General features: G+C 55.2%; 1 protein-coding gene and 1 long non-coding RNA gene across 4 annotated transcripts in view; one reads left to right on the top strand and one right to left on the bottom strand.

Annotated features, from left to right (window-relative positions):
• The window catches only part of dgki (diacylglycerol kinase, iota), a 72,733-nt gene that overhangs the window by 30,783 nt on the left and 14,316 nt on the right, over positions 1 to 27,634 (top strand). For 2 of the 3 annotated variants that reach the window (XM_088646448.1, XM_088646446.1), the window contains exons 10-26: positions 418 to 513; positions 1,430 to 1,512; positions 2,305 to 2,365; positions 5,392 to 5,505; positions 6,475 to 6,612; positions 7,331 to 7,409; positions 8,228 to 8,283; positions 8,483 to 8,545; positions 8,810 to 8,883; positions 10,253 to 10,364; positions 11,944 to 12,143; positions 16,446 to 16,508; positions 18,535 to 18,635; positions 21,011 to 21,090; positions 24,621 to 24,665; positions 25,037 to 25,106; positions 26,405 to 26,445. In XM_088646448.1, the coding sequence (XP_088502574.1) occupies positions 418 to 513; positions 1,430 to 1,512; positions 2,305 to 2,365; positions 5,392 to 5,505; positions 6,475 to 6,612; positions 7,331 to 7,409; positions 8,228 to 8,283; positions 8,483 to 8,545; positions 8,810 to 8,883; positions 10,253 to 10,364; positions 11,944 to 12,143; positions 16,446 to 16,508; positions 18,535 to 18,635; positions 21,011 to 21,090; positions 24,621 to 24,665; positions 25,037 to 25,106; positions 26,405 to 26,445 (1,476 nt within the window). The remainder of the gene's footprint in view (positions 1 to 417; positions 514 to 1,429; positions 1,513 to 2,304; positions 2,366 to 5,391; positions 5,506 to 6,474; positions 6,613 to 7,330; positions 7,410 to 8,227; positions 8,284 to 8,482; positions 8,546 to 8,809; positions 8,884 to 10,252; positions 10,365 to 11,943; positions 12,144 to 16,445; positions 16,509 to 18,534; positions 18,636 to 21,010; positions 21,091 to 24,620; positions 24,666 to 25,036; positions 25,107 to 26,404; positions 26,446 to 27,634) is intronic. The other variant, XM_088646449.1, reaches the window with a different exon arrangement.
• Positions 9 to 27,080, bottom strand: LOC148654402 (uncharacterized). Its single transcript, XR_015941387.1, has 2 exons — positions 26,919 to 27,080; positions 9 to 49 (listed from the first exon to the last, which is right to left on the bottom strand). It is a non-coding gene; the product is annotated as an uncharacterized LOC148654402 (long non-coding RNA).

The raw sequence follows: 27,634 nt of genomic DNA, 5'->3' as shown, positions 1-27,634 counted from the left end.
TAATAATCCCCCTCTATGAACTGGCTCCATCCCTCTGCTCTCCTCCCCACTGAGAGCTGGTGTGTGTGAGAGGACTGGAGCATCATCCAGGTGGGGCTGCACACTGGTGGTGGTGGAGGGGATCCCCATTACCTGTAAAGCTCTTTGAGTGGAGTGTCCAGAAAAGCGCTATATAAGTGTAAGCAATTATTATTATTATTATTATTAATTATTATAATTATTATCTCTCTCCCCCTCACTGACAATCAACGGGTGGGGAACAAGGAATAAGGGGGGGGGGAATCGTTTTTAGACGACATGTAAGGGCCTCTCGGGCAGGGAGTGGAGGACGGACAGTCCGGACAGGCGGTCCCCCGACTCGGGGAGGGCGGGGCGGAGAGTCCCGTGTCTCGCTCAGACCCCCCTGTGCTCCCTCAGGAGTCGAAGTGGCGCCCCTTCCTGCTCAAGCCCATGCCCTGCCCGCTGATGAAGCCCGTCGTGGTCTTTGTGAATCCGAAGAGCGGGGGGAACCAGGTGAGTCCGAACCCCAGCCCCCGCCCCTCCTCCGACACAAGGTACCCCTAAACCTCCCACCCTTCCTCTGACCCAAGGTACCCCTAAACCTCCCACCCTTCCTCTGACCCAAGGTACCCCTAAACCTCCACCCCCCAACCCCTCCTACGACCCAAGGTACCCCTAAACCTCCACCCCTCCACCGACCCAAGGTACCCCTAAACCTCCACCCCTCCACCGACCCAAGGTACCCCTAAACCTCCACCCCTCCTCCGACCCAAGGTACCCCTAAACCTCCCACCCTTCCGCTGACACAAGGTACCCCTAAACCTCCACCCCCCCACCCCTCTTCTGACACAAGGTACCCCTAAACCTCCACCCCCCACCCCTCCTACGACCCAAGGTACCCCTAAACCTCCCACCCTTCCGCTGACACAAGGTACCCCTAAACCTCCACCCCTCCACCGACCCAAGGTACCCCTAAACCTCCCACCCCTCCTCCAACCCAAGGTACCCCTAAACCCCCCACCCTTCCTCTGACACAAGGTACCCCTAAACCTCCACCCCCCCACACCTCCTATGACCCAAGGTACCCCTAAACCTCCCACCCCTCCTCCAACCCAAGGTACCCCTAAACCTCCCACCCTTCCTCTGACACAAGGCACCCCTAAACCTCCACCCCCCCCACACCTCCCCCCGACACAAGGTACCCAAGGCGTGTTTCCCAGAGATCTGGCCTGAGCTGTCGAGCCTCCTTCAGTGATCTACTTCTCCTGCTCCTGAATGAGGCTCAGCCGAAGAAACGCTGGGGTTCTCCTTTCCACTTCTCAGCGTGGAATTAACCTTCATTTGTCTCTCCGCACCTCACCTGTGCTAAAACCCCTCCCGTCAATAGTGTCTGACCTGCAATGACACCTGTCCTCCTTGTCCGTACCAGGGTACCAAGGTGCTCCAGAGCTTTATGTGGATTCTGAATCCCCGACAGGTGTTCGACCTTTCTCAGGGTGGACCAAAGGAAGGGTGAGTAGGGTCTTTATCGCTGTTCTTCCTCCCACACCTGTTGCTTGCTGTCTAGATGTCAGTGATGATGTCAGATTTGGTAACTAGGGGGAAACAAAAACCCCAACACCCTCATGAATCCTTCATAGACTCCGCACAACACGCAAAAACATCACAACTCCATACCCCGGGAGTTGGTTTTTGGAATCGGTGGTGCAGAATGAAGGGCCACCAGTGCCACTTCAGTAGTCCGGTCCGATTCTAAGAAGGATGAAAGGGGCCGACGTCTATGAAGGGGGTGGCGGGGTTATTCCTTCAGCCTTAGAGGTTATGAAGGCGCAGGCCTGAGATCAGCGTATGAGGAATGAGCCAGGGAGGCAGCTTGTCAGGGCGAAGTTGGGGAGGCCTGGAAAAGTTGCACAGAGCCGAGGGCAGCCAGGGAGTGTTAGCACATCGGAGAGCAGGAGTGCGACCATGAGTGCCACCCCCTGACCAGCCCAGCCACCCTCGGCATCTGAGCCGTGAAGAGGTGGTGTCGCAGACGGCGGACGGAGCCCGGCTCACACCCCCGATGTGAATCGAGCCAGCGAGAGGGCTCTCTCTCGGCCTGGGCTGTGTCCTGTTAGTGATCGCGTTCCTTTTCGGATCCGGCTGAACTAGAAAAAGTAAAAGCCGTCCAGAATTCTGTTATGGATCCTTCTGGGGAAGCTGCCCCCAGCGGGCCATTTTCGATCAGTCGATCCCCGGAATAAAATGGAGCCGCTGTCCAAACTGTCCACGATGTAACAGATCTCGCCGTTCCTGTGTTTACAGGTTGGAGCTGTACCGGAAAGTGCCAAACCTGCGAATTCTGGCATGTGGAGGTGATGGAACGGTAAAAACTTCAGAAAACAAATGTGTTTCAGGGAGTGAAGTGCATTTACTAGGGTATATCAGAGTATAACGTACAGCTGGAGAGAGAGGAGACACAGCTGTAGCTCTCGGACCAGGGTGCAACGCTCAGGGAGGAGACACAGTTGTAGCTCCCGGACCAGGGTGCAGTGTTCAGGGAGGAGACACAGCTGTAGCTCTCGGACCAGGGTGCAGTGTTCAGAGAGGAGACACAGCTGTAGCTCTCAGACCATTGTGCAGTGTTCAGACGGGAGACACAGCTGTAGCTCTCAGACCAGGGTGCAGCGCTCAGGGAGGAGACACAGCTGTAGCTCTCGGACCAGGGTGCAGTGTTCAGAGAGGAGACACAGTTGTAGCTCTCGGACCAGGGTGCAGCGTTCAGGGAGGAGACAGCTGTAGCTCTCAGACCAGGGTGCAGTGTTCAGAGAGGAGACACAGCTGTAGCTCTCGGACCAGGGTGCGGCGTTCAGGGAGGAGACACAGTTGTAGCTCTCGGACCAGGGTGCAGTGTTCAGAGGGGAGACACAGTTGTAGCTCCCAGACCAGGGTGCAGCGTTCAGAGAGGAGACACAGCTGTAGCTCTCGGACCAGGGTGCAGCATTCAGAGAGGAGACACAGCTGTAGCTCCCCAACCAGTGTGCAGCGTTCAGAGAGGAGACACAGCTGTAGCTCTCGGACCAGGGTGCAGCGTTCAGAGAGGAGACACAGCTGTAGCTCTTGTACCAGGGTGCAGTGTTCAGAGAGGAGACACAGCTGTAGCTCCCGGACCAGGGTGCAGCGTTCAGAGAGGAGACACAGCTGTAGCTCCCGGACCAGGGTGCAGCGTTCAGAGAGGAGACACAGCTGTAGCTCCCAGACCAGGGTGCAGCATTCAGAGAGGAGACACAGCCGTAGCTCCCAGACCAGGGTGCAGCGTTCAGAGAGGAGACACAGTTGTAGCTCTCGGACCAGGGTGCAGTGTTCAGGGAGGAGACACAGCTGTAGCTCCCAGACCAGGGTGCAGCGTTCAGAGAGGAGACACAGCTGTAGCTCTCAGACCAGGTTGCAGCGTTCAGAGAGGAGACACAGCTGTAGCTCTCGGACCAGGGTGCAGCGTTCAGAGAGGAGACACAGCTGTAGCTGTCAGACCAGGTTGCAGCGTTCAGAGAGGAGACACAGTTGTAGCTCTCGGACCAGGGTGCAGCGTTCAGGGAGGAGACACAGCTGTAGCTCTCGGACCAGGGTGCAGCGTTCAGAGAGGAGACACAGCTGTAGCTCTCGGACCAGGTTGCAGCGTTCAGAGAGGAGACACAGCTGTAGCTCTCGGACCAGGGTGCAGTGTTCAGAGAGGAGACACAGCTGTAGCTCTTGTACCAGGGTGCAGTGTTCAGAGAGGAGACACAGCTGTAGCTCTTGGACCAGGGTGCAGCGTTCAGAGAGGAGACACAGCTGTAGCTCTTGGACCAGGGTGCAGCGTTCAGAGAGGAGACACAGCTGTAGCTCCCCGACCAGGGTGCAGCGTTCAGGGAGGAGACAGCTGTAGCTCTCGGACCAGGGTGCAGTGTTCAGAGAGGAGACACAGCTGTAGCTCTCGGACCAGGGTGCAGTGTTCAGAGAGGAGACACAGTTGTAGCTCTCGGACCAGGGTGCAGCGTTCAGAGAGGAGACACAGTTGTAGCTCCCAGACCAGGGTGCAGCGTTCAGAGAGGAGACACAGCTGTAGCTCCCGGACCAGGGTGCAGTGTTCAGGGAGGAGACACAGCTGTAGCTCCCGGACCAGGGTGCAGTGTTCAGAGAGGAGACACAGTTGTAGCTCTCGGACCAGGGTGCAGCGTTCAGAGAGGAGACACAGCTGTAGCTCTCGGACCAGGGTGCAGCGTTCAGAGAGGAGACACAGTTGTAGCTCTCAGACCAGGGTGCAGTGTTCAGGGAGGAGACACAGCTGTAGCTCTCGGACCAGGGTGCAGCGTTCAGAGAGGAGACACAGTTGTAGCTCCCAGACCAGGGTGCAGCGTTCAGAGAGGAGACACAGCTGTAGCTCCCGGACCAGGGTGCAGCGTTCAGAGAGGAGACACAGCTGTAGCTCCCAGACCAGGTTGCAGTGTTCAGGGAGGAGACAGCTGTAGCTCTCAGACCAGGGTGCAGCGTTCAGAGAGGAGACACAGCTGTACCTCCCAGACCAGGTTGCAGTGTTCAGAGAGGAGACACAGCTGTAGCTCCCGGACCAGGGTGCAGCGTTCAGAGAGGAGACACAGCTGTAGCTCTCGGACCAGGGTGCAGCGTTCAGAGAGGAGACACAGCTGTAGCTCCCAGACCAGGTTGCAGCGTTCAGAGAGGAGACACAGTTGTAGCTGTCAGACCAGGTTGCAGCGTTCAGAGAGGAGACACAGCTGTAGCTGTCAGACCAGGTTGCAGTGTTCAGAGAGGAGACACAGCTGTAGCTCTCAGACCAGGCTGCAGCGTTCAGAGAGGAGACACAGCTGTAGCTCTTGTACCAGGGTGCAGTGTTCAGAGAGGAGACACAGCTGTAGCTGTCAGACCAGGTTGCAGTGTTCAGAGAGGAGACACAGCTGTAGCTCTCGGACCAGGCTGCAGCGTTCAGAGAGGAGACACAGCTGTAGCTCAGAGTGTAAAATTCAGAGAGGAGCTGGAGATGCACTGTTTATTGAGTGATATAATTCAATATGTATGTTAATATGTAATGTATTTTATTATATAGGGGGTTGGAAGACAGTCAAAATTATAATCTTAGTAAGCCTCATGCATCAAAACATACGAGAATATTTTATAAAACTGTATTTGAACTTAAATCACAGTTCGTCAGACTTGCTGCTCCTTAATGAGGTGATAAACTCCTCCCTTTTCATCACCTGGTTCCCCTACTCTGGCATATTTTAGCCAGCAGGTGCCTGTCCAGTCCAGTCCAGTCCAGTCTGAGCGAACTGGTGTGGGGAGCTGTGATCTTGCTCATCCCAACTGGGGTGGGCTGGTGAGGCCGTCACACTGGGTGTTGGGTGTGTTTTTTGTCAGGTGGGATGGATCCTGTCTGCGTTGGACGAGCTGCAGATGAACCCCCAGCCGCCAGTGGCGGTACTTCCTCTGGGCACAGGAAATGACCTGGCGAGAACTCTGAACTGGGGTGGGGTGAGTCCCCTCATTCGTATTTAACGCGGGCATTCTGCACTGTGCCCATCATCTTTGCAGCTCACTGGAAATGTGATCATCCTAAATGTGCACCAGTTTTCTGCCTGATTTAGTTATACGGTTTAGATATAGAAAGCTTTAACTTAGTGCTGCCCGGAGTCTGAGTATGATCTCATTTAACTGTGGTTCTCAAACACTGCCACGGTTTGCTTTGATGGGAGGGTCATTGGATCGAGAGTTGATCAATCTGTGCATTTTCATATTTTAAAGGCGAAAAAAAAGCATTTAACGTGTATTATCTGAAGTGTGTTAGAATTGGAAGCCCACTGTTGGCCCAGCTCTTTTTCGGTATTATAATCAGCCTGTGGGTGGATGCCTCAGTAGCACCAAAGAGAATTTGGAATCGTGCGTTTGTCCCACGCACACATACTGTACCCCGTGCACAGACCTTCGCAATGAGGTGCGCCAGCGAGCACATCGCGGAACCTAACTGGAGGCAGGCAGTGGTAGCTTGACTGGCCTGGAAGCCAGTTAACTCTCCAGCCTGGCTTCAGGCCACGGCAAGGAAACCCACCTGCCCCGGCAAACTCCACGCAGATCAGGTTTGAGGTCAGGACTCGAACCCCGGGCCCCAACGCTGCAAGACAGCCATGCACCGCCTGCTCCAGGTGTTTTCGGCCCGGAAAATTCGAACCGCCACTGATTTTGTCTTCTACGCCCACCCCGTACGGCGGATCACCAGGTCCTCGCGGTGGCAAACCCTGCTTCCGCACACAGGGGAGGGCAACGCCCTTGACCTGTGACCTATGACCTATGACCTACTACGGCCCTCCCTGTTTCAATGCCCCCCCCAAGCCAGATCGGGAGCGGTGACCCCAGGCCCGAGCCAGACCTGCACCCCTTGAAGAGCTGGGGGGCACGCGGGGTGCTCTTTATCTCTGCCGTGTCCCGTCCCCCCCCGATCCGCAGGGCTACACCGACGAGCCCGTGTCCAAGGTCCTGTGCCACGTGGAGGACGGCAACGTCGTGCAGCTGGACCGCTGGAACCTGGAGGTGCAGAGGGGCTCGGCCCGCAGGCTGGGGGACCAGGAGGAAGGGGTCCACAAGGTGGGTTCTACGACCAGCCGGCAGCCGTGTCCCCCTGCAGCTCCCAGCTGACAAACCCCACTGGAGCCCAGCAGGTGGGAGCCTGGCCAGTACCTGGAGGGGAGACTCCTGGGAAAGCTGAGGCTGCTGCTGGGAGAGGTGTGAGTGGGGCCAGCAGGGGGCGCTCACCCTGCGGTCTGTGTGGGTCCTCATGCCCCAGTATAGTGACGGGGACACTAGACTGTAAACAGGCGCCGTCCTTCAGGTGAGACGTAAAACCGGGGTCCTGACTCTCTTTGGTCATTAAAAACCCCAGGGCGTCTCTCGACAAGAGTAGGGGTGTTACCCCAGTGTCCTGGCCAAATTCCCCATTGGCCCTGACCCATCATGGCCTCCTAATAACCCCCCTCTCTGAACTGGCTTCATTAATCTGCTCTCCTCCCCACTGAGAGCTGGTGTGTGGGGAGCGTTCTGGCGCACTATGGCTGCCGTCGCATCATCCTGGGGGCTTTGAAGTTATTTGCATAACAATTCATCTGCTGCGTAGTATCAAATGTTCATAAAAAGAACATTTGTTAGAAGAGGTAAGGGTGTATTTCTCTCACCAGGGACTCCAATAATACGATCAGGGGAAAACTTCTACGACCCCTGACCTTTGACCTTTCCTGGCCTTTGGCCTGTGACCCCTTGACCTCGACACCGTCTCCCCTTCAAAACTTGTGTTGTTTTTTTTTTGCAGCTTCCCCTGAGCGTTTTCAACAATTACTTCAGCCTGGGGTTCGATGCCCACGTCACGCTGGAGTTCCACGAATCCAGAGGTAGGAAGCAGAGCCCGAAGGGGGATTTTGAGGGACATGACAGACCCCGCCCAAGTTCAAGCCCTAAACCTTTCAAGTCATGGTCTGTGTGTGTGTGTGTGGGGAGGGTGTCTGTCAAATCTCTTGCCCGGGAAAAATCTGAAGAGCAACTGGAGCATAAGTATACATTTATCTAATATTATATGTACTTAAACAATATTTGTTAGTGTTGTTCCGCACGTAATACATGCCAAGAAATGCCCAGCCACAAGAGAACAGTATTGATCATCACACAACCGTAAAAAACCCAGGGCAAGTTTAGAAGATGTTTCTTCATCAATCTTCATCAAACGGGGGCTCTTCGGACTCCAGTACCCTGTTTAGTAGCCGGTGGTTAATTGATCCCAGGATCTCGTTGTGTCTGTGTCTTGAACGAGGCCAAACCTTCAGCTTCAGGCACGTGGCTGGGTAGCTTGTCCCCCACTCCCGCCACTCTTTGTGTACAGAAGCGCCTCCTGCTCTCGCTTCCAACTGCACTGCCACCGAAGAGTGTTTGTTCCTCTGAACATCCGTGCCAATCATGATACAGGCTTTTAAATATCGTTACAATTAGGGGTTACAAAAACAGTGAATATGAGAAAAATTAGAAGCTAGAAAATAGCTTCTACTAGGGTCATCGGTTGATACTGAAGAACCATGGGGGTCCTGGGGTTTTTCGACAGAAAGCTTTAACGTGGCTTTTAAGATCACAGGAAGCCCTGATGCCGTGAACTCTTCCCATCATGCTCTGGGGGACGGGCAGGCTGACAGGTTCCTGCGGTTCGTTTGTTTCTTTGCAGAAGCCAACCCCGAGAAGTTCAACAGTCGCTTTCGGAACAAGATGTTCTACGCAGGGGTGAGGAGCTGTTTTCTCCTTTGTCCTTGTAATATAAAATCCGGTCGACATAAAAAAAAACCATGTGTGTGTGTGTGATAATCCCCCCCCCAAAAAAAGTTTGGGGGCGAAGCACACGTCGTCGATAAGTGTGCGTCCGCCCAGGGTGCAGCCTTTAGACGGTTTGACTAACGAGCTCGACGTCCCTGTGTGTCCACAGGCCGCCTTTTCAGACTTCCTCCAGAGAAGCTCCCGGGACTTGTCGAAACACGTCAAAGTTGTTGTGAGTCGAGAAATGCTTTTCATTTCTTTGCACTTTGATGCGAGAGAAGAGGCGTGGGTTTTGTCAAAGGATATAGCCAGCCTCTATGCATATATAGTTCCGTGATTTATAAATATGCTTATTGATCTATATTATTTAGAATGGTTTCTTTGTCAAGGTGTACACACAATTGCGTCAGCCTAAAATAAACATTTAAAGACGCGTCTCCCGCGTTCCTGCTGCACCCCACAGAACGACAGTGCCTCGTTTCCCTTCCTCCCCCAGTGTGATGGCACAGACCTGACTCCCAAGATCCAGGAGCTGAAGTTCCAGTGCATCGTTTTCCTAAACATTCCCAGGTGGGTCCGCGGCTCACGGATCTCGGGAATTCCAAGGCGAATATGGCCGAGGTGGGCGGGAATGCTTGGACCCTCATGCAATATCACTGACCTCATCCGTGACCTTGTAACAGGAGACAGCAAGGCTCGGGTTAGGACAGGAAGATAAAAATAATAATTAATCATCATAATTCCTTCCGGCCAGCAGCCATATCACCCTGCAACTCACAACTGGCAGCCCCCACTGAAGTTAAGCAGGTGTGAGCCTGGCCAGTACCTGGAGGGGAGACTCCTGGGAAATCTGAGGCTGCTGCTGGGATAGGTGTGAGTGGGGCCAGCAGGGGGCGCTCACCCTGCGGTCTGTGTGGGTCCTCATGCCCCAGTATAGTGACGGGGACACTAGACTGTAAACAGGCGCCGTCCTTCAGATGAGACGTCAACCGAGGTCCTGACTCTCTGTGGTCATTAACAATCCCAGGGTGTCTCTCGACAAGAGTAGGGGTGTAACCCCTGCATCCTGGCCAAAATTCCCATGCCTCCTAGTAATCCCCCTCTATGAATTGGCTACATTACTTTGTTCTCCCCCCCCCCCTTTCCCACTCCGACGGCAGGCGGAGCGACGCGCTGGTTGGAGTATTTCTCGATCGCGGTTAATGGCAACGTCAGCTCAAAGATTTGGTTCAAACCACCAAATGGAGACGGGCGTGCCGACAAGCAGACCCTGCTGATGCGCTAGGAGAGAGAGAGAGAATTATAATAATTCCTTACACTTATATAGCGCCTGTCTGGACCCTCCACTCCAAGGTCTTCCCAGGTCAGGGGGAATCCCACTACCCCCACCAGTGTGCAGCCCCACCTGGATGATGCTCCAGTCCTCTCCCACACACCAGCTCTCAGTGGGGAGGAGAGCAGAGGGATGGAGCCAGTTCAGAGAGGGGGGTTATTAGGAGGCCATGAGGGGTAAAGGCCAGGGGGGAAATTTGGCCAGGACACTGGGGTAACACCCCTACTCTTGTCGAGGAACCCCCTGGGATTGTTAATGACCACAGATTTCCTTGTGATTTCTGGTGATTTCCTCCATAGTGACTGACCAATCAGTCCAGTCCTACAGTAAGACACAGTCCTAAGGTGGACGTAGCCCTTGACACCAGCGAGCCTGGATCTCTCACCAGACGTACCCCGACCTCCACAAGGGCATCGCAACCTCCAAACGCGTTCTCCCTGCTTTTCCCCACCGGCCCCCGAACTCCCAACAGTCCAATTTCCGTCAGCGCTCGGGAAACGTTTGGTAATTTGACCAGGACACGGGACACAGGACCCTTGTCCCACTCCGGGGGGGGCGATACTGCTGGACTTTAAATGCTCAGGTTCCGCGATCCGCTGCTTTCAGATACTGCGCAGGCACCATGCCCTGGGGCAACACCGGCGATCACCGGGACTTCGAGCCCCAGCGCCACGATGATGGGTGTATAGAGGTGATCGGCTTCACCATGGCCTCACTGGTGAGTATCGCCCACGAGGCAAGGAACAGGGATATCCAGGGATCCGCTGAAATGTTCCTGCCTGGTAAAGAAATGGAGGATCCCGTCGTAGTTTTTTTGGGGGGAAGTTGTGCACCTCGCTGGTTTTAGAACCAATTTAATCGTGTCGTTGTCATTAGACGATGTGCAAATGACAAAGGTGACTGGCTGGGACAGCGACTGTTTTCTCAGCCCAGACACTGTATCTGCAACCTTTGTGCAGAATCTTTAGGAAGGTTAAGACAGGAGACCTTATTTTTATTTACTTTCTTCATTGCGGTTGACCATCATCCCATCGTCTAAACTATCGTGGTTTGCTCCTGGAAATGAAGTTTTTAAGTGCCTAGAGAGCAATTAAGGTAATTCAAGTGAAACCATATGTTTCATTAATATACAGTGCGATTTTTTGTGTGTGTTTTTTTACCCTGGTTGAGCCATTTGGTTGAGGGATCTGTGATGGCAAGCTGACACAAAGAGCTGTGAGCAGCTGTTTCTTGATAGAAGCCAGGGTATCGGCTTCAATAACATGGCTGGGCAGCTTGTTCCCCACTCCCACCACCCTCTGTGTAAAGAAGAGCCTCCTGTCCTGGCTGGAGGAGCTCACCCAGCTGTGTCTGGAGAGAAGCCAGGGTATCGGCTTCAACCACATGGCTGGGCAGCTTGTTCCCCACCCCCACCACCCTCTGTGTAAAGACGCCCCTCCTGTCCTGACTGGAGGAGCTCACCCAGCTGTGTCTGGAGAGAAGCCAGGGTATCGGCTTCAACCACAGGGCTGGGCAGCTTGTTCCCCACCCCCACCACCCTCTGTGTACAGAAGAGCCTCCTGTCCTGACTGGAGGAGCTCACCCAGCTGTGTCTGGAGAGAAGCCAGGGTATCGGCTTCAACCACAGGGCTGGGCAGCTTGTTTCCCACCCCCACCACCCTCTGTGTACAGAAGAGCCTCCTGTCCTGACTGGAGGAGCTCACCCAGCTGTGTCTGGAGAGAAGCCAGGGTATCGGCTTCAACCACATGGCTGGGCAGCTTGTTCCCCACCCCCACCACCCTCTGTGTAAAGACGCCCCTCCTGTCCTGACTGGAGGAGCTCACCCAGCTGTGTCTGGAGAGAAGCCAGGGTGTCGGCTTCAACCACAGGGCTGGGCAGCTTGTTCCCCACCCCCACCACCCTCTGTGTACAGAAGAGCCTCCTGTCCTGAATGGAGGCGCTCACCCAGCTGTGTCTGGAGAGAAGCCAGGGTATCGGCTTCAACCACAGGGCTGGGCAGCTTGTTCCCCACCCCCACCACCCTCTGTGTACAGAAGAGCCTCCTGTCCTGACTGGAGGAGCTCACCCAGCTGTGTCTGGAGAGAAGCCAGGGTGTCGGCTTCAACCACAGGGCTGGGCAGCTTGTTCCCCACCCCCACCCCCCTCTGTGTACAGCGCTCACCCAGCTGTCGTCCTGGGTCGTCTTTTCAATCCTCGACGGCGTGGCCAGCGGAGCTGGGCGGGGGCGAGGGTCCCCCCGCCCCGACGGTGACCCCCCCTCTCTCTCTCTCCCCTCTCGCCGGCCGGGGGGGGGCAGGCGGCGCTCCAGGTGGGCGGGCACGGCGAGCGGCTGCACCAGTGCCGGGAGGTGACCCTGACCACCTTCAAGACCATCCCCGTGCAGGTGGACGGGGAGCCCTGCCGCCTGGCCCCCTCCACGCTGCGCATCTCCCTCAGGAACCAGGCCAACATGGTGCAGAAGAGCAAGAGGCGCACCTCCGTCCCCCTGCTGAACGAGTGAGTCGCCTCGGGGGGGCGCGGCGCGGGGGGGCGGGGCCTCTGTCTGTAGGTCAATGGGGAAGGAGGGGTAGGGGGCGGGGCTTGTGTCTGTGGAGCAGCGAGGAAGGAGGGGTAGGGGGCGGGGCTTGTGTCTGTAGAGCAGCGAGGAAGGAGGTATGGGGGCGGGGTTTGTGTCTGTAGAGCAGTGAGGAAGGAGGGGTGGGGGCGGGGCTCTGTGTGTAGAGCAGTGAGGAAGGAGGGGTAGGGGGTGGGGCTTGTGTCTGTAGAGCAGCGAGGAAGGAGGTATGGGGGCGGGGTTTGTGTCTGTAGAGCAGTGAGGAAGGAGGGGTGGGGGCGGGGCTCTGTGTGTAGAGCAGTGAGGAAGGAGGGGTAGGGGCGGGGCTTGTGTCTCTGGAGCAGCGAGGAAGGAGGGGTAGGGGGCGGGGCTTGAGTCTGTGGAGCAGCGAGGAAGGAGGGGTAGGGGCTTGTGTCTGTAGAGCAGTGAGGAAGGAGGGGTGGGGGCGGGGCTCTGTGTGTAGAGCAGTGAGGAAGGAGGGGCAGGGGGCGGGGCTTGTGTCTCTGGAGCAGCGAGGAAGGAGGGGTAGGGGGCGAGGCTTGAGTCTGTGGAGCAGCGAGGAAGGAGGGGTAGGGGGTGGGGCTTGTGTCTGTAGAGCAGTGAGGAAGGAGGGGTAGGGGGCGGGGCTTGTGTCTGTAGAGCAGTGAGGAAGGAGGGGTAGGGGGCGTGGCTTGTGTCTGTAGAGCAGCGAGGAAGGAGGGGCAGGGGGCGGGGCTTGTGCCTGTAGAGCAGTGAGGAAGGAGGGGTAGGGGGCGGGGCTTGTGTCTGTGAAGCAGCGAGGAAGGAGGGGTAGGGGGCGGGGCTTGTGTCTGTGAAGCAGCGAGGAAGGAGGGGCAGGGGGCGGGGCTTGTGCCTGTAGAGCAGTGAGGAAGGAGGGGTAGGGGGCGGGGCTTGTGTCTGTAGAGCAGCGAGGAAGGAGGTATGGGGGCGGGGTTTGTGTCTGTAGAGCAGTGAGGAAGGAGGGGTGGGGGCGGGGCTCTGTGTGTAGAGCAGTGAGGAAGGAGGGGTAGGGGCGGGGCTTGTGTCTCTGGAGCAGCGAGGAAGGAGGGGTAGGGGGCGGGGCTTGAGTCTGTGGAGCAGCGAGGAAGGAGGGGTAGGGGCTTGTGTCTGTAGAGCAGTGAGGAAGGAGGGGTGGGGGCGGGGCTCTGTGTGTAGAGCAGTGAGGAAGGAGGGGTAGGGGCGGGGCTTGTGTCTCTGGAGCAGCGAGGAAGGAGGGGTAGGGGGCGAGGCTTGAGTCTGTGGAGCAGCGAGGAAGGAGGGGTAGGGGGTGGGGCTTGTGTCTGTAGAGCAGTGAGGAAGGAGGGGTAGGGGGCGGGGCTTGTGTCTGTAGAGCAGTGAGGAAGGAGGGGTAGGGGGCGTGGCTTGTGTCTGTAGAGCAGCGAGGAAGGAGGGGCAGGGGGCGGGGCTTGTGCCTGTAGAGCAGTGAGGAAGGAGGGGTAGGGGGCGGGGCTTGTGTCTGTGAAGCAGCGAGGAAGGAGGGGTAGGGGGCGGGGCTTGTGTCTGTGAAGCAGCGAGGAAGGAGGGGCAGGGGGCGGGGCTTGTGCCTGTAGAGCAGTGAGGAAGGAGGGGTAGGGGGCGGGGCTTGTGTCTGTGGAGCAGCGAGGAAAGAGGGGTAGGGGGCGGGGCTTGTGTCTGTGGAGCAGTGAGGAAGGAGGGGTAGGGGGCGGGGCTTGTGTCTGTAGAGCAGTGAGGAAGGAGGGGTAGGGGGCGGGGCTTGTGTCTGTGAAGCAGCGAGGAAGGAGGGGTAGGGGGCGGGGCTTGTGTCTGTGGAGCAGTGAGGAAGGAGGGGTAGGGGGCGGGGCTTGTGTCTGTAGAGCAGTGAGGAAGGAGGGGCAGGGGGTGGGGCTTGTGTCTGTAGAGCAGTGAGGAAGGAGGGGTAGGGGGCGGGGCTTGTGTCTGTGAAGCAGCGAGGAAGGAGGGGTAGGGGGCGGGGCTTGTGTCTGTGGAGCAGTGAGGAAGGAGGGGTAGGGGGCGGGGCTTGTGTCTGTAGAGCAGTGAGGAAGGAGGGGTAGGGGGTGGGGCTTGTGTCTGTAGAGCAGTGAGGAAGGAGGGGTAGGGGGCGGGGCTTGTGTCTGTAGAGCAGCGAGGAAGGAGGGGTAGGGGGCGGGGCTTGTGTCTGTAGAGCAGCGAGGAAGGAGGGGTAGGGGGCGGGGCTTGTGTCTGTAGAGCAGTGAGGAAGGAGGGGCAGGGGGCGGGGCTTGTGTCTGTGAAGCAGCGAGGAAGGAGGGGTAGGGGGCGGGGCTTGTGTCTGTAGAGCAGTGAGGAAGGAGGGGTAGGGGCGGGGCTTGTGTCTGAAGAGCAGTGAGGAAGGAGGGGTAGGGGGCGGGGCTTGTGTCTGTAGAGTTCAAAATTCCTGTTTTTTAGGGGGTATTCACGTCGGATTATATAGTGGAATTCAGGGATCGCGCAAATTCCCTGGGGGTTTATCAGTCCCAGCAGGGGGCGGCGTCCGCACGCGGGAGGCTGTGCAGAGGAGCAGGTGGGGGCTTATTCCAGGCTGAAAGGCAAAGAAAAGAGACACGGTATCAAATAAATGAGCCCTTACCGCCTCCAGTTCAGTGCAGTTTGTTCGTCAGCTGCACAAGTGCAATGAGAGGCTTATTTGCCTGCGTCAGCCCCAACACAAAGACAGGCAGGAAAACGCCAAGAACATCAACAAGCAGCAGCAGCAACAAGAAGTTCAATTTCACATATTAACTCTGCTGTTTAGGAATCTGCTGCTCAGCGTGGAATTAACCCTGTTGATTCCCTTTCGATTCTGCTCTGAATATGAAGGCGAAATGGAGGCTGAAAGAAAATGGTAGACAGGTGTTGTCTTCCGCCACTTGGCTTTTCCTCTGTTCTCCTTCAGGTCGTCCTTCGATACCCTGAGCGGGACAGTGTCGTCTTAAGGCCCCTTTGCTGGTGAAAATGGGATAATATTATTACCAGCACTGGGGTCCTGGGTTCAGTTCCCGCGGTGCTGTCTATGTGGAGTTTGCACGTTCTTCCCATGTTTGTGTGGGTTTTCCTCTCATAGTCCAAAGACTGATGGGTTAGTTGGCTTCTGGGAAAATTGGCCCTGGTGTGCGTGCGTGCGTGCGTGCGTGCGTGCGTGCGTGCGTGCGTGCGTGCGTGCGTGCGTGCGTGCGTGCGTGCGTGTGTGTGTGTGTCCTGTGATGGACTGGCCCTGGTGTGAGTGTGTCCTGTGATGGACTGGCCCTGGTGTGTGTGTGTCTGTGTGTGTCCTGTGATGGGCTGGCCCTGGTGTGAGTGTGTGTGTCTGTGTGTGTCCTGTGATGGACTGGCCCTGGTGTGAGTGTGTGTGTCTGTGTGTGTCCTGTGATGGGCTGGCCCTGGTGTGAGTGTGTGTGTGTCCTGTGATGGACTGTCCCTGGTGTGTGTGTGTGTCCTGTGATGGACTGGCCCTGGTGTGTGTGTGTGTCCTGTGATGGACTGGCCCTGGTGTGAGTGAGTGTGTGTGTGTGTCCTGTGATGGACTGGTGTCCCATCCAGGGTGTACCCTGCCTTGCACCTGTTACTTGCTAGGATGGACTCTGCCTTCCTGCAGCAACCCTGTAGTGGATAAAATGGTTAGGAAATGCACAGTGGATTATAATTGCATTTGATGGGTACCTTTCGTCTCAAAGATCCTAACACAATTGCCATTTCCTACCTCCTGGGCGATGGGCGAAGTCTGGGCAGTTCTGTCCCAGAAGCCCCCCAACACAGCGGATCAGGAGGAGGAGTGAGACACCCTTTCCCCCCTTGAATAAAAGAGGGCAGCCAGATTGCGCAAGACTCAAACTCAAAAGTTCAGCCAGGACTCGGGAAGCTCACACTCCTATCAAATAGTTTCCGAAAGATTGTAGGGCGGCAGTGTTTGAGATTTCACGCGTACAATGAAGCCAAACAATATATTCATTTGAGCAGACAAATTTAATTTGCAGCAATACTACAGTATGGTAAACTCCCGTGTAAACATTGTCTCAGTGTGTGGCCTTTCCTCCTTCCCTGCTTTCCTCCTGTCAGTCGTTTCCTAGAGGCCGCCCTCAGAACTGGTATCTGTGTCCTGCTGCTCCTGTTGATCCTCAACATGTCCACCTGGTGTCGCTCTCCTGTTTCTGAAGTGCTTGTTGGTGTTTCTCTCTCTTTCTCTTTCTTCCTCGGCGGCCACGCCCACACCCTCCTCTTGCCCCGCCCACCCCCCGCCCGCGACCCCGCCCACAACCCCGCCCCCCCGCCCGCCCCCTCTGTGGCTGCAGCATACAGAAAGTCTGCGCGGCTGACCTGCGCCGGCTGTCTGCTCCCCCTGACTCCTTCGCTGCGTAAGTATCCCGCTGCCTGACCTCGCTTCCCCCTCCCCCCCCCCCAAAAGGAAGTGACATCACTCTGTCACGTGTTCCTAGTTCCTGTACCTGCCTCTCACAAGTATTCACCTACTTCTGGCGATGCCCCTTTCTACTCCTGCTTATCCTGTTCAGGGTCATGGAGGAGCTGGAGTCTATCCCAGGAAGCAACGGGCTTAAGGCAGGGTACACCCCGGATGGGACGCCAGTCCATCGCAGGGGACACACACACACACACACAGACACAGACACGGGAGAACATGCAAACTCTGGCGCAGGTCTATGTAACGGCAACAGCTCCGCAGCGATCTTTAACAAATGCCTCGGCCCTGCACCTCCCAAGACTGGGCTTCTGTCGCTGCGCGAACACCGCGCGTGTCTCTGAAGCGCACGTCAGGGGCCCGCATTCGCAGAAAACCAAAACACAGCTAAATAAACACCTGGGGAAGAGAAAATCACCAAGAAATATCGAAACAATCACCCAGGCATATTTCAATACTCCTACACCACTACTGTACATTACAGCGTATCCAAATTCAAACATAGTTAAGATTAAACCAGTCTACATTATTGTTTTTCCTTATTCTGCATGAAAGGATTTCCTAAGGACTATTTTCTTTTTTCGGTGCTACTGTTTTCCAACAAAGAATACACTTACCCCCATATTTCCTTAGTGGGTGTACAGGCTGCCCCTCCATCACAGCAGTATATCGAGTCGAAGAAAACTCTTCGCTCAGGTTAGGGGGTGGCCAAGCAGAGTCCTTCATTCACGGGCGTGGGGAGAACACGATCACGCAGGTCTGAGAGCAGCCTCTCATACAGAAAAGGCAATGAGTTTTATACAGCAAATTCACACATTCTAAATTTCCATACGAGGAGTGGTTTTTAATAATTATAATAAAAATTGCTTACATTTATATAGCGCTTTTCTGGACCCTCCACTCCGAGCTCTTCCCAGGTCAGGGGGAATCCCACTACCCCCACCAGTGTGCAGCCCCACCTGGATGATGCTCCAGTCCTCTCACACACACCAGCTCTCAGTGGGGAGGAGAGCAGAGGGATGGAGCCAGTTCAGAGAGGGGGGTTATTAGGAGGCCATGAGGGGTAAAGGCCAGGGGGGGAATTTGGCCAGGACACTGGGGTAACACCCCTACTCTTGTCGAGAGGCACCCTGGGATTGTTAATGAACACAGAGAGTCAGGACCTCGGTTTGACGTCTCATCTGAAGGACGGCGCCTGTTTACAGTCTAGTGTCCCCGTCACTATACTGGGGCATGAGGACCCACACAGACCGCAGGGTGAGCGCCCCCTGCTGGCCCCACTCACACCTCTCCCAGCAGCAGCCTCAGCTTTCCCAGGAGTCTCCCCTCCAGGTACTGGCCAGGCTCCCGCCTGCTGGGCTCCAGTGGGGTTTGTCAGCTGGGAGCTGCAGGGGGACACGGCTGCATTTCTTTGACATTGTCTGTTATTCTTCAGCAGCAATTTTACCCTTGTACATAGACAAAAGGAAGTATAGCGATAAAAGGTGTGAAACTGAGCTGGACGTTCTGCAGTTTCGAGCACTGAAGCATCAATACTTCAAATAATAGACTTGCAGTTGTTCTTTCGTACTGTAGCTCGGTAAAGGGCATTTTTCAAAGCCAACCAGTCAGCGTCTCATACATTTGAGCAAGGTAAAATGCGAACATTCTTCCTCGGTCGCCGCGGAGAGCAACACCTGCGGAATTTGGGAAGGAAGCGCGCTCTGTGAATTTTTCCCATCCCCGCCCGATTCTCCGGGGTTTCCCGGAACGTGGCTCCCAGGTAGCCTCTGCACTCTCCGTGCAAGCCGTCTCCGCCTCTCCGAAGACCAGGAGCTCGCTTTGATTTTCCTCCCCGACCCGCAAGGGTGTCGTGGTCCGGGATGGGGTTCCGGGGTTCTCCCCCTGCCCGTTTTCATGGGTATCCTCTCTCTCTCTCTCTCTCTCTCTCTCTCTCTCTCTCTCTCTCTCTCTCTCGCCCTCAGCCCCCACTCCGTGCCCGACCGGCTGAGGCTCCGGGTCAACAGGATCCACCTGCGCGATTACGAGGGGCTGCAGTTTGACAAGGAGCGCCTGCGCGAAGCCTGTGAGTACCCCCGCTTCTCGCGCCGCACCCCCGCTCCCGGCCATCCGCATTCCGCGCGGCCGCGACGTCGCCCAGGCGCGGGCTTCAGCTGCGCGAGAGTTTGAGAGCGCGTCGTTCCCGACGGGGGTCACGGGACGCCCCCTGTGGCGTTAAAAATTAAAAATTCAATTGAATGGTTGATATTATTATGACGCAACGGGGGCTCAGGCGGGCGCCCTTGCCGCATTAGGTCGGCCCCCCCACCGTCGGGGGCTCGAACCCGGGACTCCCGCGTCACTCTGCAGGGACCCAGCCCGGTGAGCTAAAGAGAGATCTCTCTACAGCCCAGTAGCTGTGGTCCTGCTATCACAGGGAAGGGCGGTGACGTCACCTGCTCTGGTACGCCGGCTCTTACACAGTGCCTGTCGGCCGTAAGCGTTACATTATCCTGACTTCTGGGTGCTAACTGAACTGATAATTTCTCCTTTACCCTGCTGTATTTTAGTATTGTCGTCGCGCCCCAGATTGTATCGGCTTCTTAACCTCTAACCCCCTCGGCTATCTAGAACGGGGGTGCTTGGCGCTTTGATGTAGTAAGAACTCATGACCCCCGCTGGCTCAGTGTGGCTGAATTCAGAGTCTTGAGCTTTACCGTCATGATTCATGCAGAAAGAGCAGCTAATTAATTAACAGCTTTCACGCCACATGGAGAGGATTGCCGGTTAATTAGCAGGCGTTGATGGCAGCACAAAACACTCCACTCTGTACGAGACGAGCGCCTCGTTAAAGTTGGGACTCTGAATCCCAGTTCTGTTTTGCGGGCGCTGCACACATTGGGACAGCAGCGATTGAGAAACCGGGGAGAGAGAGCCTGTAAATTGTAAGACAACCCCTGCGATACAGGTGGCTACGAATTGCGTTTTTGGTTAGAGAAGGGCCAGAAAAGAAAAGTCTTCCCGCTGCTGGGAGAGCAGGGAAGGAGAATTGTATCTTCTGTTATCTGGCTATAAGGAGAGAGATTTGCTGGGATAAATGACAGAAAAAAAGGAAAATAATAGTAATTAATAATGCCTTTCACATATATAGTGCTTTTCTGGGCCCTCCACTCCGAGCTCTTCCCAGGTCAGGGGGAATCCCACTACCCCCACCAGTGTGCAGCCCCACCTGGATGATGCTCCAGTCCTCTCACACACACCAGCTCTCAGTGGGGAGGAGAGCAGAGGGATGGAGCCAGTTCAGAGAGGGGGGTTATTAGGAGGCCATGAGGGGTTAAGGCCAGGGGGGACATTTGGGGTAACACCCCTACTCTTGTCGAGAAACACCCTGGGATTGTTAATGACCACAGAGAGTCAGGACCTCGGTTTTACATCTCATCCGAAGGACGGCGCCTGTTTACAGTCTAGTGTCCCCGTCACTATACTGGGGCATGAGGACCCACACAGACCGCAGGGTGAGCGCCCCCTGCTGGCCCCACTCACACCTCTCCCAGCAGCAGCCTCAGCTTTCCCAGGAGTCTCCCCTCCAGGTACTGGCCAGGCTCACCCCTGCTGGGCTCCAGTGGGGTTTGTCAGCCGGGAGCTGCAGGGGGACACGGCTATTGTCAAAAAGGAGAAGTCCCAGTGATCACTTCACTCCGATTATTTTCCTGATCTCCCGAAGAGGGGCCACCCTCGCCCCTCTGCCTTCTCCCGTCTCCATCTTTGCTGTCGGCATGGAGTTTCCTTCACTGCGGGAGCACCGGGTTCCCCTCAGCCAGGTGACACCCACAGGGAAAACGCCGGCGCTCATATTCCCACTGTCCTCCCAGTCCGGGACTGAAAGGCAGCAAGCTGTGGAATGAGCCTGGAATTCTCCCCAGGGGAGTTCTCCGGGGATCCTGTGCGTAGCCGTGAATTCTGCGGGCTGCAGAGGCAAACCATCCAGAGGCAAGGTCAGGAGGCGACGCTGGGACAAACGGAGAAGACAATCCGGAAGGCGAAATCCGGGAGACGCGATCGAAAAAAGGTCCAAAAACCGGGAAAATCCGACAAGACAAAAAGGCGCACTGGAGAACGTTAAAGGAGGCTGTTCACTAGTGAGCAAGGTGTGGTGCGTGAGGAAACTTTAGTGAAAAGCGAAGGGAGAGGGCCGCGGTGGGGGATAACTGGTCCCGGAGTGAGGATCTGTGGAATCCGGTGCCTGTGGGGATGTGATGGGCTTCAGTTCGGAATGGTGGAACGGTGGGCTTGGGAATGAGGACGAGGGTGGGGCGTGGCGGAGCCCAGGCGGGAGAGCGCACAGAAGACATCGGGATGGGGTTGGGGGGGGGTGTCTGATCGCGTCCCTCTCTTGCGCCGAGTCGGAAGCTGTAGCTGTCCCGAGTCAGCCCACGTTTTGCTTTGCCTTCCTCCCCCCAGCCATTCCCGTGGGGATCATCGTGGTCCGGGGAGACTGCGACCTGGAGACCTGTCGTCTGTATATCGACCGGCTGCAGGAGGTACGAGGGTGGGCGTGGGTTCGAGGAGCGGTTGGGAGGGGGGGGGGGGGGTGTCGTGGTGATTAAGCGGTTTGATAGCTGACGGGTTGAACAGTGGGTGGACGTGTTGGACAGTGGGTGGACTTCATGGATGAAGGTTTGATGTGTTTTGGACAGTGGGTGGACGTGTTGGACAGTGGGTGGACGTGTTGGATGAAGGTTTGATGTGTTTTGGACAGTGGGTGGACATGTTGGACAGTGGATGGACGTGTTGGATGAAGGTTTGATGTGTTTTGGACAGTGGGTGGACGTGTTGGACAGTGGGTGGATGTGTTGGATGAAGGTTTGATGTGTTTTGGACAGTGGGTGGACATGTTGGACAGTGGATGGACGTGTTGGATGAAGGTTTGATGTGTTTTGGACAGTGGGTGGACGTGTTGGACAGTGGATGGACGTGTTGGATGAAGGTTTGATGTGTTTTGGACAGTGGGTGGACGTGTTGGACAGTGGGTGGATGTGTTGGATGAAGGTTTGATGTGTTTTGGACAGTGGGTGGACGTGTTGGACAGTGGATGGACGTGTTGGATGAAGGTTTGATGTGTTTTGGACAGTGGGTGGACGTGTTGGACAGTGGATGGATGTGTTGGATGAAGGTCTGATGTGTTTTGGACAGTGGGTGGACGTGCTGGACAGTGGGTGGATGTGTTGGATGAAGGTTTGATGTGTTTTGGACAGTGGGTGGACGTGTTGGACAGTGGGTGGACGTGTTGGATGAAGGTTTGATGTGTTTTGGACAGTGGGTGGACGTGTTGGACAGTGGGTGGACGTGTCGGACAGTGGATGGATGTGTTGGATGAAGGTCTGATGTGTTTTGGACAGTGGGTGGACGTGTTGGACAGTGGGTGGATGTGTTGGATGAAGGTTTGATGTGTTTTGGACAGTGGGTGGACGTGTTGGACAGTGGATGGACGTGTTGGATGAAGGTTTGATGTGTTTTGGACAGTGGGTGGACGTGTTGGACAGTGGATGGATGTGTTTTGGACAGTGGGTGGACGTGTTGGACAGTGGGTGGATGTGTTGGATGAAGGTTTGATGTGTTTCGGACAGTGGATGGACGTGTTGGACAGTGGATGGATGTGTTGGATGAAGGTTTGATGTGTTTTGGACAGTGGGTGGACGTGTTGGACAGTGGGTGGACGTGTTGGATGAAGGTTTGATGTGTTTTGGACAGTGGGTGGACGTGTTGGATGAAGGTTTGATGTGTTGGACAGTGGGTGGACGTGTTGGACAGTGGGTGGACGTGTTGGATGAAGGTTTGATGTGTTTTGGACAGTGGGTGGACGTGTTGGACAGTGGGTGGACGTGTCGGACAGTGGATGGATGTGTTGGATGAAGGTCTGATGTGTTTTGGACAGTGGGTGGACGTGTTGGACAGTGGATGGACGTGTTGGATGAAGGTTTGATGTGTTTTGGACAGTGGGTGGACGTGTTGGATGAAGGTTTGATGTGTTTTGGACAGTGGGTGGACGTGTTGGACAGTGGATGGATGTGTTGGATGAAGGTCTGATGTGTTTTGGACAGTGGGTGGACGTGCTGGACAGTGGGTGGATGTGTTGGATGAAGGTTTGATGTGTTTTGGACAGTGGGTGGACGTGTTGGACAGTGGGTGGACGTGTTGGATGAAGGTTTGATGTGTTTTGGACAGTGGGTGGACGTGTTGGACAGTGGATGGACGTGTTGGATGAAGGTTTGATGTGTTTTGGACAGTGGGTGGACGTGTTGGACAGTGGATGGACGTGTTGGATGAAGGTTTGATGTGTTTTGGACAGTGGGTGGACGTGTTGGACAGTGGGTGGATGTGTTGGATGAAGGTTTGATGTGTTTCGGACAGTGGATGGACGTGTTGGACAGTGGATGGATGTGTTGGATGAAGGTTTGATGTGTTTTGGACAGTGGGTGGACGTGTTGGACAGTGGGTGGACGTGTTGGATGAAGGTTTGATGTGTTTTGGACAGTGGGTGGACATGTTGGACAGTGGGTGGATGTGTTGGATGAAGGTTTGATGTGTTTTGGACAGTGGGTGGACGTGTTGGACAGTGGGTGGACGTGTTGGATGAAGGTTTGATGTGTTTTGGACAGTGGGTGGACGTGTTGGACAGTGGGTGGACGTGTTGGATGAAGGTTTGATGTGTTTTGGACAGTGGGTGGACGTGTTGGACAGTGGGTGGACGTGTTGGATGAAGGTTTGATGTGTTTTGGACAGTGGGTGGACGTGTTGGACAGTGGGTGGACGTGTTGGACAGTGGGTGGACGTGTTGGATGAAGGTTTGATGTGTTTTGGACAGTGGGTGGACGTGTTGGACAGTGGGTGGACGTGTTGGATGAAGGTTTGATGTGTTGGACAGTGGGTGGACGTGTTGGACAGTGGATGGATGTGTTGGATGAAGGTTTGATGTGTTTTGGACAGTGGGTGGACGTGTTGGACAGTGGATGGACGTGTTGGATGAAGGTTTGATGTGTTTTGGACAGTGGGTGGACGTGTTGGACAGTGGATGGACGTGTTGGATGAAGGTTTGATGTGTTTTGGACAGTGGGTGGACGTGTTGGACAGTGGATGGACGTGTTGGATGAAGGTTTGATGTGTTTTGGACAGTGGGTGGACGTGTTGGACAGTGGATGGACGTGTTGGATGAAGGTTTGATGTGTTTTGGACAGTGGGTGGACGTGTTGGACAGTGGGTGGATGTGTTGGATGAAGGTTTGATGTGTTTTGGACAGTGGGTGGACGTGTTGGACAGTGGATGGACGTGTTGGATGAAGGTTTGATGTGTTTTGGACAGTGGGTGGACGTGTTGGACAGTGGATGGATGTGTTGGATGAAGGTCTGATGTGTTTTGGACAGTGGGTGGACGTGCTGGACAGTGGGTGGATGTGTTGGATGAAGGTTTGATGTGTTTTGGACAGTGGGTGGACGTGTTGGACAGTGGGTTGATGTGTTGGATGAAGGTTTGATGTGTGTTGGACAGTGGGTGGACGTGTTGGATGAAGGTTTGATGTGTTTTGGATGGTGGGTGGACGTGTTGGACAGTGGATTGATGTGTTGGATGAAGGTTTGACATTATGGATGAAGATTTGATGTGTTGGACAGTGGGTTGACTTTGTGGATGAAAGTTTGACGTGTTGGACAGTGGGTTGACTTCGTGGATGAAGGTTTGATCTCTTGGACAGTGGGTTGACGTGTTGGATGTTGGGTTGGATGAAAGGTTGATGTGTTGGATGAAATCTTCACAGTGGACATCAATCCACTGTCCACTGTGTTGGACAGTGGATTGATGTGTTGGATGAAGGGTTGACATGTTGGACACTGGATTGGATGTTGTGGCTAGATTGAAGGGGTTGATTTCGTGGATGAAGGAAAAATGTGTTGGACAGCGGGTTGATGTGTTGGACGATGGGTTGACGTGCTATTTTATTGGACTTATCAAAGATCCTGAAACGATCCGTCAAGGTGTTGTGTCTTGAAACGCCCTCTCTGAAATTTTCTCCCACCAGGATCTGTACTTAGCCCCTTCAAGCACGCACAGAGTACACTATCAGGTAATGCTCAATGATTTTTAATTGTCGGAGTATTTGTAGGTGTTTGCTTGATTGATTTTTTTTCTGCTTTCCAAAGAAAGGTAAAGAGCTTTGTCTCCCAGTGTTTAGTTAGCAGAGGGGTCATGATGGAGAGGATTACTGTAGTAATGCTTTTATTTTGTCTTTCATACCTAAACACTGTTTCTGTGACCCTGACCCTAACCCAGCCTGGAGCACAGTCTTCAACCTGACCCCTGACTGGGATTTATTTTCCAAAACACTTGTCTGTTTTTCTTGGAAAAAGTACATTGTCAGTGTTTCGGGGGGGAGGATGTTTAGTGAAAATCACACCTAACACGATGGTCCCGGCTTCCCTGTGTCTGTCCTCTTAGGATGAGAGCAGAGGACTTCCCTGGAGCCAATCGGCACACAGCTTGTCTGCCAACTGGAGCTTCCTGGACTGTAAGTCAAGTGGAGGTTTGGAATAATGCTTAAGTGTGATGAAAACCGCCCTGTACAGAGAACACTGAAGGAGAGGCGCCCAGGGTGTGTTTCCCACAGAGCCCTGAATCCCAGCAGTGTTACAGAGGGTTTTATAGTAGAGTCCAGGTCTGGTCACCCTATCTTATGACCATGAATGGGTGTTTGAGTGACCATTACCAAAATGGTTCCATCTTTGGCCACCCAGCGCCCAGGTTAGGTACCATCTGAGTTGGATGCTGCATCACTGCCAGGGGCATCGTGGATATAGCTGTCGTTTAGGAGGATTCTGCTGGTCTACAGAGATCTGCGTGGAGTCCTGACATACAGAGGACATGATGGATGGATTAATACCCTCATTCATTTATTCCTTTTTTTAATTGTATAATGTTAGCATGCCCAAAGGGGTTGGGCAGCCAGTTGACCTTGGACCCCCAGAGGTTTTTCTTCTCCTTACTGAGGAGTTTTTGGCTCCTCTCCTCCGTTGTCTTCTGGTCTTTTCTGTTCTGTATTCACAACACGTAGGGACCCTTGCTTTGTTCAGCGCCCTGGGGCAACCTTGTTGCGAAAGGCGCTATATACAAATAAATTGAATTGAATTGAATTGAATTTCTCCCTGGCCTCTACCAATCATTGCCTCCTAATCATCCCCATCAGTGAACCCCCCCAGGCCAGAGTCTGATTTCGACACCAGGCCGACATGACAAACCATTGACCAGAAACTGTCACCAGGACCTCGTTTCATCTTGAGGTTTTATTGTGCTTTATTGAAGTGCCAGACAATGGGGTCTGGGAGTCTTTTCTCGGACAGAGTGCACTTCTGAGTGCTCGCCGGGGGTGAATACGAGCTCGGAGCGAATGCTGGGGGTCACCAGCGTCACGCCACCAGAGGAGAACAGCAGGACACCTTTGGTAGTACGTCCTGCTCCAGGGGGCCAAATAATCTCATTTACAAATGCCACCCCAGAGATGAGATCCCGTCCCTGTGTTGCACAGACGTCCCCAGACCGTCTAGAGTCGGGGCGAAGGTTTGGGGGCTCGGGCCTGTGGCCCGTACCCCCAACCCCTCCTGCACCCCCCCCCCCAGAGGGAGGTGTGAGGTGGCCTGTGGCAGTGATCACAGACAAGGTAAGCTCAGTTCGCATTCATAGGGGGGACGAGGAAACCTGCTTTAAAAACAAAGTCGTCCTCCCTGTCCTCGGCTCGGGTCTCTCCCTGGTTTCCAGAGAGTCGCCGAAGGCGGGATTTTGTGTAACGCTCCTCTGTGTTTGCTCTTGCAGCGACATCAGCTGATCGCTGCTACCGGATCGACCGAGCTCAGGTAGGCCGGACCTCCCCCGCCTCCAGTCAGCTAACACCTCCTGGACTAGAAACCCTCACGGGGGGGACAGGGGTGTCGGAAAACTGGGCAAAAGTTTGTGAAGTTTGTGAAGCTCAGCAGGTGTGAGCCTGGTCAGTACCTGGATGGGAGACCTCCTGGGAAAGCTGAGGCTGCTGCTGGAAGAGGTGTTAGTGGGGCCAGCAGGGGGCGCTCACCCTGCGGTCCATGTGGGTCCTAATGCCCCAGTATAGTGAAGGGGACACTATACTGTAAAACAGGCGTCGTCCTTTGGATGAGACGTAAAACCGAGGTCCTGACTCTCTGTGGTCATTAAAAATCCTAGGGCGCTTCTCGAAAAGAGTAGGGGTGTAACCCCGGTGTCCTGGCCAAATTTCCCATTGGCCCTGACCAATCATGGCCTCCTAATAATCCCCCTCTGTGAATTGGCTTCATTACTCTGCTCTCCTCCCCACTGAGAGCTGGTGTGTGGGGAGCGTTCTGGCGCACTATGGCTGCCGTCGCATCATCCAGGTGGGGCTGCACACTGGTGGGGGTGGAGGGGATCCCCATTACCTGTGAAGCGCTTTGAGTGGAGTGTCCAGAAAAGCGCTATATAAGTGTAAGCAATTATTATTAAAAGAGTGGGTCGCAAGCAGATTACAAAAAAAAAGTCTGTCCTACCGCGCATTCCAGTCTCGTAAGCCAGAGGGCGCTCCTGCTCTGTCCTGTCCCCTAGTTTCCCTGTGCTTGGCTTGTCCTTCCGGTGGGTCTGTGTCTGGGACTATGTGTTTCCGGGTCACCCTTTTCTCCTGGCTCATCGTTGAGGGGGTTCGGATGTCTTGAGACCCGGCCCGGCACCTCTGCGGCCCGAGGGCACGGGTTTCAACCCGACATCGCCCGACCTCGTGAGCCCGGGGTAACCCCCTGCCTCACCGCTACCCATAGGGTCTATTTTCCCTCCCCTGCCGTTCCCCGCGTGCGTCCTCCCCGACATCCGTGACCAGTCCGCGCCAGGAGGAGTTGGCGGCAGGTTAGCTAACGCGCGGAAGCGATTTGCTGCCACCTCGGGAATTCTCGGAATTCCGCGGAAAGCATCTCGTAGTGCCGAGATAGCGACGATAAGGTCAGCGTGTGGGCACCCTGTCGCGGGGTGCACCGGACGCACCCAGGAGCTGCTGCGAGCTCCAGC

Source organism: Lepisosteus platostomus, chromosome 9 (genome assembly GCF_059453375.1).
Source record: "Lepisosteus platostomus isolate fLepPlt1 chromosome 9, fLepPlt1.hap1, whole genome shotgun sequence".
Taxonomy (NCBI): domain Eukaryota; kingdom Metazoa; phylum Chordata; class Actinopteri; order Semionotiformes; family Lepisosteidae; genus Lepisosteus; species Lepisosteus platostomus.
Note: the sequence above shows the minus strand (reverse complement) of the source record. Positions and strands in the feature narration are given on the sequence as shown.